General features: G+C 64.3%; 5 protein-coding genes across 6 annotated transcripts in view; 3 read left to right on the top strand and 2 right to left on the bottom strand.

Annotated features, from left to right (window-relative positions):
- CTNS (cystinosin, lysosomal cystine transporter) overlaps positions 1 to 2,278 on the top strand; it is a 12,385-nt gene extending 10,107 nt beyond the window's left edge. The window contains exons 2-4 of the mRNA XM_044669482.1: positions 14 to 220; positions 318 to 435; positions 1,445 to 2,278. Of these exons, the coding sequence (XP_044525417.1) occupies positions 14 to 220; positions 318 to 435; positions 1,445 to 1,578 (459 nt within the window). The 3' untranslated portion in view covers positions 1,579 to 2,278. The remainder of the gene's footprint in view (positions 1 to 13; positions 221 to 317; positions 436 to 1,444) is intronic.
- A 146-nt stretch (positions 2,279 to 2,424) lies between these two features.
- TAX1BP3 (Tax1 binding protein 3) lies at positions 2,425 to 6,736 on the bottom strand. Of its 2 annotated transcripts, XM_044667641.1 has the most exons (4): positions 6,477 to 6,716; positions 4,124 to 4,243; positions 3,796 to 3,873; positions 2,425 to 2,938 (listed from the first exon to the last, which is right to left on the bottom strand). In XM_044667641.1, exons 1-4 carry the CDS (start codon positions 6,513 to 6,515, stop codon positions 2,801 to 2,803), a joined length of 375 nt encoding a protein of 124 aa, XP_044523576.1. In that variant the 5' UTR covers positions 6,516 to 6,716; the 3' UTR covers positions 2,425 to 2,800. The 2 variants fall into 2 exon arrangements, with proteins under 2 accessions (XP_044523576.1, XP_044523577.1); XM_044667642.1 differs by lacking the exon at positions 3,796 to 3,873 and having other exon boundaries at positions 6,477 to 6,736.
- An 18-nt stretch (positions 6,737 to 6,754) lies between these two features.
- On the top strand, positions 6,755 to 8,396 carry EMC6 (ER membrane protein complex subunit 6). The gene is made up of 2 exons (XM_044670863.1): positions 6,755 to 6,850; positions 7,845 to 8,396. Exon 2 carries the CDS (start codon positions 7,919 to 7,921, stop codon positions 8,273 to 8,275), a length of 357 nt encoding a protein of 118 aa, XP_044526798.1. The 5' UTR covers positions 6,755 to 6,850; positions 7,845 to 7,918; the 3' UTR covers positions 8,276 to 8,396.
- Positions 8,397 to 9,405: 1,009 nt separating this feature from the next.
- Positions 9,406 to 14,443, bottom strand: P2RX5 (purinergic receptor P2X 5). The gene is made up of 12 exons (XM_044669481.1): positions 14,308 to 14,443; positions 13,666 to 13,826; positions 13,514 to 13,585; positions 12,838 to 12,913; positions 12,630 to 12,726; positions 12,323 to 12,403; positions 11,579 to 11,717; positions 11,077 to 11,204; positions 10,632 to 10,725; positions 10,476 to 10,541; positions 10,140 to 10,222; positions 9,406 to 10,056 (listed from the first exon to the last, which is right to left on the bottom strand). Exons 1-12 carry the CDS (start codon positions 14,441 to 14,443, stop codon positions 9,975 to 9,977), a joined length of 1,215 nt encoding a protein of 404 aa, XP_044525416.1. The 3' UTR covers positions 9,406 to 9,974.
- Positions 14,444 to 14,874: 431 nt separating this feature from the next.
- HASPIN (histone H3 associated protein kinase) overlaps positions 14,875 to 15,458 on the top strand; it is a 17,309-nt gene continuing 16,725 nt past the window's right edge. The window contains exon 1 of the mRNA XM_044669480.1: positions 14,875 to 14,919. Within this exon, the coding sequence (XP_044525415.1) occupies positions 14,875 to 14,919 (45 nt within the window). The remainder of the gene's footprint in view (positions 14,920 to 15,458) is intronic.

Genomic DNA, 15,458 nt, shown 5'->3' with positions numbered 1-15,458 from the left:
GGGGGGGGCGCAGGGAGCAGCTCCCCCAGCCCCCCGTCCTTCCCTGCAGAGGGGCAGCCAGAAGGTGTCGGCGGCTGCCGTGGGCTTCCTGGTGCTGGCCTGGCTCTTCGCCCTGGCGGTGCTGTGCGCGGCGCTCCTGGCCGCCCTCTCCTGGCTCCAGTTTCTCTTCTGCTTCTCGTACATCAAGCTGGCCGTCACGCTGGTCAAGTACTTCCCCCAGGTGCGGCCTGGTGGGGGGGCCGGGGGAGTCGCGGGGGGGGCGGACCGGGGGCGCCGCCTTCTCAGCCCAACCCCCACCCCGCGTGTCCCTCGGTCAGGCGTTCCTGAACTTCCGCCGGAAGAGCACGGAGGGCTGGAGCATCGGCAACGTGCTGCTGGACTTCGTGGGCGGCTTCTTCAGCCTCCTGCAGATGTTCTTCACGTCCTACAACAACGGTGAGTGCTGCCAGCACGCGGCTAGGAAGGTTCCGGGACCAAACGAGAACTCGGGCCTTGGGCGCCCCGGCCTGGCCCCGCGAGCACGGCGATGCCTCCTGGCCGCCACGGAAGCCGGGCCCGACTCAGGCTGAGCCTCCGTCTCAGAGGCAAGCCTGGGGCAGAGGGGCAGGAAGGGCCGGACGATGGGCCTGAGGACCTCCCAGCTCCCGGCCGGCTCTCCAGCCACCTCCTGGCCTTCAAATGTCCTTAGACAGAGGGCGGGAGGTTGGGGTGTGAACCGGGGCAGTCCTGGGGCTCCCCAACATAGTCACCGGCGATTGCGAACAGAAGTGGGGGGCACCCCGGAGGGAGCCCCTCTTCCTGGGGCCCTCAGGCTCACCCCAGCAGGCTCAGTTCCCCTCTGCTTCCTCAAGGAGCGCACCAGGGGCCTTTCCTGAACCATCGGGCCCCCTCGTGCCCTCCACGATCCCCGGGAGCTCCCTCGGCCCCTGAACACAAGCTGGGGCCCTGGACGGGCTCACAGGTCCTGGCACTGCAGGAGGGGCCCAGAACCCGGGCTGGCCTCCTAGACCGAACAGCCTGGTCGTGCCTGGGGTGGGACGAATTGGGGCCCAGTGGGAAGGGGTCTCTGCCACCCCCTCGCCAGCACAGAAGCCCTGTCCTGCGCCAGTCTTTCTTACCTTCCCGGCTGCTGGCACGGGAACATGGATGGTCCCCCTCTGGGCAGTGCTCTGTCCCCTCACCTGAGCTTTGTACCCCAGATGAGTAGACAAGCCCTGCCTGGCCTCCCCCCTCCAGGTGCCACAGAGGACCTTCTGGGGTTCCCTGCCCCCTCAGGTGGCCCCAAGGCTCTGTCAGCTCTCCCCGGGCCCCCGGAGGCTCTGTCCGCTCTCCCCGGGCCCCCGGAGGCTCTGTCCCCGCTCCCTGGGCCCCCGGAGGCTCTGTCCCCGCTCCCTGGGCCCCCGGAGGCTCCCGCACTGACGGACCGTCTCTCGCCTGTCTGCAGACGAATGGAACTTGATCTTTGGAGACCCGACTAAGTTTGGCCTTGGCATGTTCTCCATCATCTTCGATGTAGTGTTCATCGTCCAGCACTACTGCTTGTATAGACAGAAGCCAGGGTACGAGCAGCTCACCTAGCTCTCTGGGACAGCCCCACCAATCCTGTAGGCCGAGGAGCCACGTGCCAGGCCCGTGTTGGCTCTGGTGCCCGCACCGTGGGACCCTCGTCCTCCGAGCCCACAGCCTGGAGGGATGGCGATGCTGCCTCTGCCCGCCGGAATCGTGCCGTCCTCGCTCCCGCCGCCATCCTAGCCCACTCGTCTGCTGAGACTAAATGGCGCCCCCGGCTCGAGAGAGCGGGAGCCCGTCCTGCCCCCCGGCCCGAGGCCGCCCGTCCTCAGAAACGTCTCTCTTGTGTTTGTTTTCAAGGCTCTCGCCGCCCTTCACGGGTTCTGAGGCTCACCCTTAGTAGCTTCGTGCCAGAGGAGGGAGCTGGCGCCCGCTGTCTCTCCAAGCATCCCACCTGGCAGCTTCTGCCAGGAGGGCACCCGGCCCGCCGGCCCCTGTTCCGCCACTCTTTCTAAGACCCCCGGACCCAGGCACCTGCAGACCCTGGCAGCGGTGGTGCCTGCCACGTCGGGGGGCCCGAGCGGTTTGGGGGAACCTCGGGGTGCAGCCTCGAGCCTGGTGGCGGGTGCAGGAGAGCCTCGGGCCCCCCCCCGCAATGATGGTGGCGGTGGCTGGCCGCAGGGCCTTTTTCTACATTTCCCACGTGTTGTAGGGAAGGCTCGGTGTCGGAGGCCTCGCTCTCGATTAAAGTAACCGTTACTTTTCCACGCGTCTGACTAACATCCTGACCGACCCGTCCCCTCCGGGCCCCTGCGCAGGTGGGCAAAGCCCCGGGCGGTGAGGAATGCCAGGTGGCCCCTGGAAGGAAGAAGGGCTGGACGGCCCCGGGGGGGCCCCCCCAATGAGGAGAAAGGCCCGAATGCCAGCTTCGTTTATTGGGGGTCGGGAGCCGGAGTAACAAAAATAAGGCCGGGGGCTGCTCGGGGGGTTTCTTCCTACCAGGTTGGCATTTTCAAAATGACGGCTATGTAGAAAACGTTCGGGAGAATACAAAAGGGCCCGGGGTCGGGAGGGGGCCCGTGGGTGGCACTGCGGGCACTGCCCAGTCCTGCCACCGCTCCTGCTTCCCCAGAGGCCTTGCCCTGGCACACGCACATGGGCAGGAAGGGGCTGCAGAGGAGCCAGCTCCCCCCGGCCTCCCTCCCACCACGACCAGCGAGCTGCTGGCGCCGGCGGTGGGACCCCAGAGCCGCCGGCTTCCCCGGGGCCGGGCCGGCGGAGGGCGGGAGGCCTAGGCCAGCATGGACTGCTGCACGGCCTTCTGCAGGCCCTGCCGGGTCACCAGCAGCCGCACCACCTCCTCGTTCCTTTTGGTGAGTCTCTTGCGGGCTTGGTCGTGGGTCACCATCGTCATGTCCCAGCCGTTTACCTGTGAACACACAACGCCTTTTCCAGCCTCCGGCCGGCCCAGAGAACAGCCCCCACCTCCCCCGGCACTCAGCCCCTTTCTAGCTCCGCTGTGGGCCCCGCCAGAGCTGGCGCTCGGTGCCCGGGCTTTAGGAGCCTGGTTAAGGCCGATGCCCCCACCTCCCCTTCCTCTGTCCCCAAGGGGAACCCTGAGGCCCCCCCCCAAGCCTGAGCCAGCTCTCCAGGGAGCCCGGGGCCAAGGGCAGAGGAGGGCGAGTCCCAGGAGGCCACAGAGAGGGCGACCAGAAGCCAAGCATGCGGGTCAGGTCGGGCCACTCTCCTCCCAGGAAATCCTGGAGCCCCAGGCCACTTCCCACAGGCCCTGGCCAGCAGGACGAGGTGCCAGGCACTGGCTGGCAAGCCTTTGGGGTGGGGGGCAGCTGGGAGCCTGAGGCTGACAGACGAGCCACGTTTGGGGTGCCTGCTGGCCGACACGGGTCGTCACAATGAGCGGGAGCTCTAGAGATGAGCCTGGCCGTGGCGAGGCCAAGGAGGGCCCACACCCGGCGGGCACCACTCTGGGAAAGGTAGGAGGGGTCCCGGGCAGGGCGAGAGACACATTTCCTCCCCTCGTGGGCACAGGCTGTGAGCTGCCTGCTGAGATCTCCTCTGGTGGCATCGTGGAGGCCCTTAATAAATGGCATCGAGGGAGCACCACTGTGCACACAGCTCTGGGCCTAGGCTCTGAGTTCAAATCCGGATTCAGACACTATCTGTGTGTCCCTGGGCAAGTCCCACTGCCCGGGGCTGTTGTGAGGTACCTGGCAGCCCCGCTGCCATCTCTGTCCTCCCTCCCCAAGACCCTGCCCAGCCTCTCACCTGCATGATCTTGTCTCCGATCTGAAGGCCTGCCACCTCCGCAGGGCCCCCTTCTGACACCCTGGTGACGTAAATGCCCTGGAAGAGGGAGGGACAGCTTCACGGGGAGCCCCAGGGAGAGATGGGGGACCCCCTTTCCGAGCCCAGAGAACCCAAATGTGTCTAAGGCTCCATCAGGGACGAGGGATCAAGGGCAAAGCCCACGGAGGCTTGTCGAGCAGGTGTCCGTCTGTCCCTCTGTCTGAGGAGCCGAGGTAGGCAGGGGGCCAGTTTTCGTCCCTGCCCTCCCTTGTGCCCACGCACCCCCGCCCTGGCCATCGCCCCTCACCTTGTCGGTCTTGTCTTCGGAGAAGGGGTTCTGAGCCGGGTCCTGGTCGATGCCCCCACCGATGCTGAACCCGAGAATCAAGTTTTCCCCTTGGCGCAACTTATGGATCTCAACTCTTTGCTGGTCAGGAAAAAAGGCAAAGACACCGTCACGTTGGCATGGCTGAGGTGATGGGACGTGGGCGAGCCGGCCCCCAGCCAGGCCTCCCAGACCCCCAGGCGGAGAGCGGCCCGAGGGGAAGGCGGCCAAAGCTTTGGGGCTGGAGTCTTCAGGCTCGGGGCCTTCTGCACGGCTTCTCTCTCCCTGCCAGGGGTCCATTTCCTGGGCATGCCAAGCCTTGGGTGGCGGCTCTGCTCTTCCCTGCCTGGGCACATCTAGGGACCTGCTCTGGGCAGCCCCTCCCCACACATTCCATGCTCCCGTAGGGAGATTTCCGTAAGCACCCACCACGTGCCAGGCACCGTGCTACCCTTTGCTGCGTGCCTGAGCCTGAGCCTCGGGCGGGGGCCGGTTCTAGGTCTGGCATCCTGATCCCAGAGTGACCCAGCCGGGTCTCCTTAGACGATGGGTAGGAAGGCGATGGTGCCTCATTGGGGCTTGGAGAACAGCCCCTGCTGCCCATCCTTGGGAGGGAACCCACTGTCCACACTGGCCTCTTGAGGACGGGACAAAAGCTTGTGCCAGGGCTGTGCCGAGGCCCCCAGGAAGCAGGTAAAGTGCCCCCAATTCTGCTAGAATCGGGCGGCCTCTGCTGAGGAGGAGACGAGCCGGGGATCTCCTCATCCCCTGGGCATTCTCGAGAAGGCGTTGGGTCGGCCTCTGGGCAGCCCTTCAACCCCCCACCCTTGTACCCCTGGCAGACTTCACATATAACTGGGTGAGCCTCGGCGCCCAGGAAATCAACCCTAAAGAGGCAAAGCCTGGACAGACAAATTGCGGGGGGGTGGCCAGAGGGTCCATCGACTGACCAGAACAGCGAGCTCCCTCTAGGAAGTTCTGACCCAGCAATAGGCATTGAGGGCCGTCTGCTTGGCGAGGCTCATTCCCGGGAGCCCCACGCTCCCTCCCGGCGCTTCCCGCGGCATTTCAGCAGCTGCCACGTCCCAGATATGCTCCCTTTTCCCCTGGTTGGCACACGTGCCCCTAAAGCCCCCCAGGGCAGTCACTCTACCCCCATTCCAGCACTCTGTGTCCACAGCTGGCTGCTTGCGTGTGGCCCCCCATTCGCGAGGGCACCCGTCACTCTCCTGGCCTGCAGACTTGTCTGCGCCCTGAGCCCCGGCCCCAGGGCTGGCACGAGCTCCCAGACCAGCAGGAAGGCCCTCGCAGGGGTCCAAGTGGGGGCCGACCCCAGGCTGCTGACTCGAGGGAGGGAAGGAGGAAGGAACCAGCCCCCTCCCCAGCGGGGTGGCCACAGGGAGCCACTGGGACCAGGAAATGGTGACTCACCCCCACCCCTGCGGGGCAGACCCGACTTCCTCCCAGCCAGAGAGGAGCTGCAATTCCACACGTGTGACTCAGAGGCTGGCGCCGGCTCTGCCCTTTGCACCCCACTCCCCAGGAATGCCCAGGGAGACCCTCTCTGCAGGCCCAAGTCCTGCTGGGCCTGGGGCCTGGGGGGCCGGGTTCCCTGCAGAGGCCCACCTCCTCCTGCCCCCTCTGAGACCCGGGCAGGCTGCCAGGCCAGGCCTCTGAGCTCTGCCACCTCCCTGGGTCTGGACTGCCCTTTGGATGCCATCCTGCAGTTACTGCTCAGTAAAACCAGGGGCCTTGACCAGGGCCTGGTGCATAGTAGGGGCTTGAGCACTGCCCACAGGGCACATAGTAGGGGGCTTGACCAGTGCCCAGAGGGCACGAAGTGGGATCCCTGCTTCCTTCGGACGTCCCGGCCCGCGGCTGGGCCACAAGGATGGTCCGTGCTCTCGCCTAACGGCCAAAGCCAAAAAACAAGCGGCCGGACCTTTGCAGAAACTCCAGGCAGCACCCAGGGCGGGGAGGGGCAGGGGGAGGGGCCGAGCGCTGGCCCAGGAAGATGGGCCCAGGGCAGGCCGCGGAGGCTCCGGAGGGGGTGTTCAGAGCACTTAGGCCAGGCAGGGCCCAGGCCTTGCGCCGAGCTGCCCCAAATTGGGGGGGAACTCGGGGTTCAGAGTGTCAGCCCCTGATGGTGTCCTCGGCCTGGGCCCCCCCCTTCCTGGAGAGGGGCGGAGCCCGCCCCTGGGGGGGGGAGGGCGCGACTGTGGAGAAGCGCCTAGTTTTGGGCGCGAGCCTGATCCCGCCCCTCCCCGCCGTCGGGGGTACGCCGTCACAAGAACGGGTCCCGCTTCCGGGGGTACCCCGGGACCCCCACACTCACCACCACAGCGGTGACTGGCTGCCCGGGCACGTAGGACATCTTGGCGGTGGCTCCCGCCCCGCCCGGCCCCACCCTTCTAACAAAAGGGCTCGGGCTGCCCCGCCTTCATGAATTATGCACGAAAGTCGCAACCAATCACAGCGGGGGTCTCCCTCATTAGGCTCCGCCTTCCACCGGGCCATACGGAGCGTGCGCAGTGCTCTCTCAGAGCAGGGGGCGGGGTCGGCGGGGCAACGCGGGCGCACGCACCGATTGGCCCCGCCCTCTTCTCCCAGCAGCCTCGGAACCAAGATGGCGGCTCCGGCCAGTGCGTCCTCTCCTCCAGCCTGATTCTCTGCTGCTGCTGCCGCTGCCATTTTTGCTTCCCGGACCAGGTAAGCCCCCGCGGGACCCGCGCCTTGTCTGGGGGGCTCCTAGTGGGGAAGGGAGGAGTCGCGAGCCCGGGAACCCCCGCTTCTCTTCCCAGGTTCCGCTTGGGCCAGGGAGTTAGCGGGGTGCGGGTCAGGGGTCAGAGGTTAGAGGTCAAGGCCTCCCTTGGAGGCCGGGACCGCCCCTCCCCAACGCTGAGACCTTCTGTGGGCTCCCATCCCGCGCCGACCCTTCCTGCCCCATCTCCCCTCTCTGAAGACCCCGGGTGGCTGGGTGGGGTCCTGCTCTGTAGGTAAGGGGGAGGGCAGGGCCGGGGGATAGGCACAGCGGGCACGGGCCCCGGAGACCCACTGCCAGGGACAAGGAAGGGGAGCCACAGGAGAGGACCCCCAAAGGGAGAAGCTGAGAACACTGCCAGGGGGTGGGAGTTGGACGAGATGGACAGTGGGGGCACCGCGGGCACAGGCTCAGGAGACACCCCCCCAAGGGCAGATGGAGGGGGAGGGGCAGGACTGCAGGAAAGGACCCAGAGATGGGGGGGGGGGGGGTCAAGGCCGTTGCTGAAGTTTGCCTAGGACGGAGCAAGACTTGGGAGAGAGAAGGCACCCCCTGTGCATCCTCTGCCGGCCCCCCCTCCCCCTACATTTCTCTGTGGCTCTGGCTTATATCAAGCTAGATTAAGCAGATGAGGCAGAGCTGCCGCCTCTGGGACAAGGGAAATGGGGAGTGGGGTGAGGTGTGGAGTCATCTCCTCCAGGAAGCCCTCCCTGACTGTCCCTGAGGTCTGGTTGTTCCTCCCAGCCCAGGAACTGTTTGTGTCCCCTTGACAGGTGCCAAGTAAGAGCTTTGGCACCCCTGATCTTGCCCCCTAATATTCTATAGGGATGACCCCCCCCCCCCAGGGAGGCTTCATAGTATCCTCAGGTGGTCTCCAGGAGCCAGTCTTTTCAGTCCCACCCAGAAAGACACTGTGTCTGTCTCTGTCTGCCCTGCCCCCAGGAGGCCCCCCAGGGACGTGGCACCCCTCTGCTCTGACCTTAGAGCCAGCACCAGGAGGAGCACCGGACCAAGCCATGGCTGCTACGGCCACTGCTGCTGCCGCCCCCAGTGCACCCAAGCGTGAGGGGCCCCCTTTCATTAGCGAGGCAGCTGTGCGCGGGAACGCGGCCGTCCTGGACTACTGCCGGACATCGGTGTCCGCCCTGTCGGGGGCCACAGCAGGGATCCTGGGCCTGACGGGCCTCTACGGCTTCATCTTCTACTTCCTGGCATCTACTCTGCTGTCTCTGCTGCTGGCCCTCAAGGCTGGCCGGCGATGGAACAAGTATTTCAAATCGAGGCGGCCGCTCTTCACGGGGGGCCTCGTCGGGGGGCTCTTCACCTACGTCCTCTTCTGGACTTTTCTGTACGGCATGGTGCACGTCTACTAGGGGAAGGACTGACCCTGCTGGGCCACGGCAGCCGGACCGGCCGCTCACTCATAGTCTTAGTAACTTATGTCTGAAGGGGGGTTTCTGGGGGAGGCCCAGATTAAATCAAATGTGAAAGCTAGCTGCGTGCCCTGAACTGTCGGGCGGCGGGGTCCCCTCCGTCCCTCCTGCCTCCCTTGGCCTCGGCCTGTGCCCCAGAAGGGCAGCCACACTCAGTCTTTCCTCAGGTGCTAAGCCATGTTTCCCCAGACCGTTTCTGGCCCAGGTTTGCAGGGAGGATGCCTCAGGCCTCCTGTCCCCCTCGGGCACATGCTGTGCCTTCTGGGAGCTTCCACTCTGCCACCTCCCCCGGAATAACTAGGACGAAAGTGAAGACAGACAGGAAAGCAGATGCCCCTTAGGTTTGCTGGCAAGTGGCTGTGGGAGGCTGCAGAGGCCTTGGGCCGTCCCCCCACCCCCTTCCCCAGCACGCGCGTGTGCACACACACACACGCACACACGCACGCGCGCAGAGCTGAGAGCGGCTGTGCCTTAGGGTGGCCCAGCACTGGGAATGGCTGGCTTTCTCTGGGCTTCTGGGGAGACGTCCCTTCTGAAGCCCTTGGCTGGGTGCCCAGTGCCAGGGTACAGCTCGGAGGTGGGTGATACAAGGAAGGGGAAGAGGGGCATCAGGGGCTGACCAGAGTGTGCCCAGGAGTCGGGGGAAAAGGGACCCACACAGGGGGCTAGCTTGGGTACCAGAGCATGGTTGTCACCGTCTATGGGGGCCAGAGCTAAGAAGCCCACTGTGTCTCCATGGTGGGGGGGGGGGTGGAGGGGATACTGGCAGTTTGTGTCCTGAGCATTGAGGGGGGCTCGCAGTCACTGTGTCTCTTTACGTGGAATCTGGCCAGGCCACAAGGGCTGGAATGAGTCCGTGCTCCTCGCAATTCTATTCCCATTTGGTTAACAACTAGTGGCTCGGGGCAGCTGGGTAGCCGAGTGGACAGAGCCTCAGACCTGCACAGGGGAGGTCCTGGCTCAGATCTGGCCCCAAGACACTTCCTGCTGGGGGACCCCTCATGGCCTAACTCTCACCACGCTTCCCCCTCGGAACCAGTACGTGGAAGAGAAGGGAGAGGCCATGGCTCTTGTGTTTCAAGGCAGTTTATTAAGTGGCATTTATACAAAAGTCAGCATAGAGGAGGGACGTGGGAGGAAGTGGGGCCTTCCCGCAGGGCACCTTGGAGCAGACAGGCCGTGCCGAAACCCTCCCTGCCCACCTGGGTGCCCGGAGGCCCTTTGCTACTCCTGGAGGCGAGGGCAGCTGCCTCTGGGGGTCCGGCCAGCGGGGCATCCAGGCAGATGGAAGGGGGGCCTTGCCAGTGTCCCACCAGAATAAATTCAAGTTATGAGGGCCCAAAGGCTCCAGCTCCTAGGAGCCTCCTTTCCCAATGGGGAGACTGCCCACCCGCATCACTGTGACAGGCAAGGCTAGGGACCCCCAGCCTCTTGCTTTGTCTCCCTTCTTCCGAGGAGGCTCCCCCACCTCCACCCACTCCTAAGATGTTTGTCCAGACTGGTGGCACCTCGGGGCCAGGAGAGCGGCAGAGCCGCAGGTGCCCCATCCTGGTGCCAGCCCCACAGGCGAGCCAGCTTCGCAGGCTCCTTTGTGCCTGGATGAGGCTCTCCAGTGATTCTCAGGAGGGAGGCCCTGCTGCTATGTCTCCACCACTTGCAGCTCCTGGCCAGACTGCTTCCCGTTTACCAGTTGCTGGGACAGGAGCTTTCTTGAAGTCAGCCTGTAAGAGGTGGAGGAGGCAGGGAGGGGCCGTTATTGAGGCCCACCTGGAGGGCCTCCACCCTGCGCCAGGCCCCAGCTCACCTCACTTCCTCATACTTCTTATTTCGGTAGAAGTGGCTTTTTTTGATCAGGTAGATGAGCACTAAGTCGCAGAAGAAAGCCCCCTGAAAGACAGCCAGCTGGTCATTGGGGGCCCTCTGGGGAGGTCCCCACTCTCCTCCTGCTTTTGGCTGGTCCAGAGGCCATCCCTGAGGCCCAAGGCAGTTGCCCAGCTCCTTAGAGGCTGGGCAGGACCCCAGCGAAAGAAGCTGCTCCTGGCCCTCGAGCAGCCCCTGGAGTTGGGGCTGGGGGAGCCTGGCCTGAAAAGGGGGTTCAGATGGGTGGGTAGGTGTGAGAGGAAGAGTCCAGGCTACTTACGGCACCCATCAAGGCTATGCCTGAGCCCACGTTGATCATTGTCGGGATGATGCTGAACTTCCCGGCCTGAAAGAGAGTCGAGGGGAAGGGAGGGTCACCAGCTCTCCCTGGCAGTGCAGGCCCCCCAAAACACCAGTGGAGCCCGGCCACACACACCTTGCCGGACACCATCACGTCGAACCGGATTCCGTAGACCTTCATGAGGGTGCGGAACTCCACACCGTCGGCATCTTGGTAGTACTTGGCGAATCTGGCCAAGACAGGAGGCACTGGTGCCAGGCTCTGGCGGCTCACCAACCCTTGCCCAGAAGCTCCTCAAGGTATCTCCCTTCATCCCCAGTAGCCTCCTCGTTCTGGGATCTCTAAGCACCCTTCAGGTGACCGAGCCCCTCCCAGCACCAGGCCTGGCCAAGGCTTCAGGACCCCATGGCAGCAAAGGCCTGGAGATCGGCTTTAAGCACATCTGAGAATGGCACTGAGGCTCCCATCTTCCCAAGAAGGGTCATTCGTCGGAGCCTTCTGCCCATTCTGGAGGTTGCACCACTGAGGCCCGGGGCACCCCTCCCTTCCGCCCCCCCCCCCCCCCCTGCAGGCCGCTCACCTGAAGTTATACCCTGAGGCCACCATACTTGTCCTGTCCAGGCGGCTGAAGGAGTACTGGGGCTTGCAGGCCGAGGGCGCCTGGTCCAGGTCACAGTCCCACTCGATCTGGATCCCTATCACCCCGCCCTAGAGACAGACAGACAGACGGACGAGGGTGGGGAAAGGCCGAGGTGGGCCCCCCCTCCACAAAGTGCCCATCCCCACTCTGGGCCTGCCTGGCGGCAGCCTCAGCCCCCCCATTAATGGATATCACCAGTCAGGGGTGCGACTGGAACAGATGGCAATGCCCCCTTGTGTCTCCTCCCCCTCGTGCCCGCCCTGCCCAGGTGTGGCTGTCATGTGCCCCCGGACGGAGGTGGCTCAGGCAGTGGGTGTCTAGTTCACAAGTCAAGGAGACATGGCAGGCGGCGGCTATTACAAGGCAGAGTGAGCACCCCCAGCACCTCCCAGGCTGCACCCAGCCCAGCCCAGCCCCGCACAGGCCGCTGGAAGGGCAGCACCTCCAGGGCCATTTCCTGGAAGTCGTTGCCCGAGGCGTGGACCAGGCTGCCCAGCCGGAAGACGGGGCAATAGTGGTTGTCAGGCCCGAAGCGGCAGGACTTGAGGAAGGACTTGTCTTTGGTGTCCAGCACGTTGGATCTGTGGACGACAGAAGGGCGGCAGCGACTTGGGAAAGGCCCGAACGGAGGGACAGAGGGACGGTGGCAGCCAGTGGGGGCCCCGGGGTGCTGAGGGGGACAGGGCAGACCAGGAGGAGAAACCCGGCCTCCTCTAGGAAGCCTTCCCCAAGCCTGGCATGGCAGCGCCTCCCGCCATCTAGCCTTTCCTTCGGGGCCTCCCAGAGGGGCAGAGAGCCCACAGGGCCTGGCACCGTTGACGATAAATGGTGCTCGATCGACTCGCTGGTGGGACACGAGCATCCCAGTGTCCCCTGCCCCTGCCCCCAGGAAGCTGTCCCCCTGGAGGAATGGAGGGGCGCAGGGGGAGTCAGTGTGCCAGGGTGCCTCCCTCTCTGAGGGGTAGGTCAGCTGGCTTGTCGCATCTGAAAGAATCGCCCCTCCCCCAAGTTCCAGCCCCAGCAGCCCCTGCATGGCCACGATGGCACCCCTCCCCTCGCCAGGCCTGACGAGCCACGGCCTTGTGGTCTCCGCGATGCCTGCTGGGCTGAGGGCAGGCAAAGGCACTAGCGCGCCCCGACACGCACCCGCCGTGGCCCTGGGGCACGGCCACCCCTGCCCACTTACTTGGAGAAGTTGAAGCGGGGGAAGCGGATGGAGTTCTTGATGTAGACGGTGAAGTCTTTGGCCTTCTCCAGAAGCGGCTTTCTGAAAGCCCCGGCCAGTGTGGTCAGCCCCGGCCCGAGGGGCTCCAAGCTGGCCCCCGTGCGCTGCCCGTGTGGGCAGAACACAGAACAGGCTGGGTGGAGGCGTGGGGTGCCGGAGTGCCTGGCGTCTGCCCTGTCTGGGCTTTGCCTGGGGCCTTGGCAGCTCTCCGAGTCGGGGCCTTTGGGGCAGGAGTGACCCCCCCACCCCGTTCCCCAGCTGCACTCACTCGGGGTGGTGCTGCTTCTCCAGTGGGCACCAGGCGAAGATCTCACAGGTGCCCCTGCCCTCGCCGTCCGCTCTCATGCAGCGGCCGGTCCTCACTCCTGGAAGGGAGGCAGCAGAAGTGCCCGGGGGCACCTCAAGGATCCTGGGGGGGGATCTCGGTGCCCCCACTCCCTCCCCCGCTGCCCCCCGCCACTTCTCTCACGGCTCACCGTGCCCGCTGAGAACAGCTTCTCCTCGGGGGCAGTCACCGTCCTGGGAGCACGCAGCCTGGGGGATGTGGGGGCTCTGCAGGCAGGGCAAGAGTCACTGGAGAGACCTGTGGGACTGGGCTCAGAGTCCAGAAGACCCAAGTTCAAATGTGACCTTGGACACTGACCGGCTGTGTGGCCTTGGGCAAGTCCCTCAAACCTGCCTGCCTCAGTTTCCTCCACTGTAAAATGGGGGCAACCAGAGCTGTGAGGCTGAAGCAGAACACTTCCGTGCAAAGAGCCTGGCACACAGCAGGGAGGTGGTTAGAACTACTACTTCCTTTCCCTGCTAGGCAGCCGTGCCCAGTCCCCTGCGGTGCCCGGAAGTGTCCGTTAGAGGGCAGTCACATCCCAGGAACTGGAAGCGCCCCGCCAGCAGGGCGGCAGCCAAGCGGCCGGTTAGTCCTGGTCAGGGACTCCGGGCAGCGTGTTCTCCGGCGTCTGCCCGTTTCCTCGATTGTAAAGCGGGGAGGGGGTGGATAACGCCCTCCCGCCCGGGCCCCCAATCCACGTGCCGGGGCCCTCGAGGTCTGCCGGCTTCCCCGGCCACCCCCGGGCACAAGCAGCCGTGCTCTGTCCCGGAGGCAGCAGGGGGCGCCCGAGCTCCGTGAGCCGCTCCCCTCCCCCAGCTCCTCACCTCAGCACACGTGCTCTGCCGCTGCCTGGGAGTCACCAATAGGTTGGTGACGACGAAGAAGACGTTTTCTCCCTGAAAAGCCAAGGCGGCGGCGTGACCCCCCCCCGGCCGGGGGCCCCCCCCCCCCCGACCCGCTCGGTGGGCGGGGCTACCTGCGGGGGGATGACGTAATCCGCCACGTCCCAGATCTTCTCCCGGAGCTCCGAGGTGTTGGTGAAGGCGGCGCCCTTGACCTTGGTGATGACGGAGCTCTGCACCGTTGTGTCCACCACCTGGTAGCCTTTCTTCACCAGGAACACCCACCTGCGGCGAGGGGCGGCCCCGCGTCACTCCCGACGGCGGTGCCCGAGGGCCCCTCCCCCCGCCTGGGCATCAGGGCTGGCCTCTTCCGAAGGGGGGGGCGTTTCCTAGCAGAACAAGCCCCCGTCTTGCCCCAGCGGCCGGGCCAGGCTTGGCTTCTTCAGGCTGACCGTCCCTCGGGCCCAACACTTTTCCTGGAAGTGCCCCCACGGCTCCGGCCCATCCCCCTCCAGCCCCAGAGCCTGGCCCCTCTCCGACCCCCGTCTGCCTCGGTTAACTCAGCAGCCCTTGCAGGAGTGCTATGAGGAGCAGATGCCAGATCCACACTGGCCACACTAAGCCCCCCAGATCTTCTTCAGGCAAATCCCACTCCAGTGTGTCCTCTTTGAGGCCAAGGAGGGGGCCTGTTCCTAGGAGCCCCTGGCCATCTTCTGGGCTCCTGCCTCCGTTCTCCAGCCCTGCCTTTGTGTCCCGGTCCAGCAGCAGGCCACCAGACTCCATGAGCATCAGAGAGAGGTGAGGGTCTGACCCGGGCAGGAAGGAGCCCCAGATGACCACACTGGGCCAAAGGGCCGGGCAGAGCTGATGCACCTCTTGTACCAACCCTCCATAAGCAAAATCCTCCGGCATCTGGCAGGCAGGCGTTTCCCCACTATCTGGCCATCTTGCTGGATGGACCTAATCGCCTGACAGAACTCTCTCACGAGTTTAGTTGCCCGTCATGACAAACAGAGCTTCTGCCTGCCCCTCCCCCCCCTGCTCATTCGGACCCTAACAAGCCCAGAAGCCCGCAGCTGATATCGCTTCCAGCCTTTGGATCACTTTGAAAGCCACCAAAATGTGCTGTTTTCTAGGCACCATCACTCCAGGGTGGCCACAGGGAGGCTGGGAGCGACTTCTCAGAGTGCTTTGCTTTGGCCTTCCCACTGGGCTGGGTTACTAATCCTGTCCTGGAAGGCTGTGAGGTTAGCAGGGCACAGCCTGTTCCAGGTGAAGCCCAGCCCCCTCCGTGATCATGCTCAAGAATTCTGTCCAAGCTCATGGCCTGCGCTTCTCCGAAGATGACAACTGATCCTGCCTCCTTTTCTTATGGATCCCATTTACAAGTAATTGATATTATCCTGTAACTGCTTCGCCCTTGAACTAGCCTCAGAGAGTTCGCTGGCTAGAAGAAGTAGTTGACTTGGCTTAATATCCTTGATTCTGGCATTCTATTTGGAATATTCCACTCTGCACACGACTTTACGCTGGAACCACACTCTGCACACCTAACTGGCCGGACAAAATATTCCTGATGCCACCAAGTCTGTTTTCCAGCCTCACTTTTCTTATCCCATTCTGTGACCTGCAAATAACTTGACAGATTTGCACTTTCCCTTTTAAGAAATCATCTTTTGCGGGGCAGCTGGGTGGCTCAGTGGATTGACACGGGAGGTCCTGGGTTCAAAACTAGCCTCAGACACTTCCTAGCAGTGTGACCCTGGGCAAGTCCCTTAACCCCCACTGCCTTGGAACAATATATAGTACTGATTCTAAGGCAGAAGTAAGGGGGAGAAAAGGGGGAGAGAGAGAGGGAGGGAGGAAGGAAGGAAGGAAGGAAGGAAGGAAGGAAGGAAGGAAGGAAGGAAGGAAGGAAGGAAGGAAG

This window comes from Gracilinanus agilis, chromosome 3 (genome assembly GCF_016433145.1).
Source record: "Gracilinanus agilis isolate LMUSP501 chromosome 3, AgileGrace, whole genome shotgun sequence".
NCBI classification, from domain to species: Eukaryota; Metazoa; Chordata; class Mammalia; order Didelphimorphia; family Didelphidae; genus Gracilinanus; species Gracilinanus agilis.
This window is presented reverse-complemented; position numbering and strand designations above follow the sequence as displayed.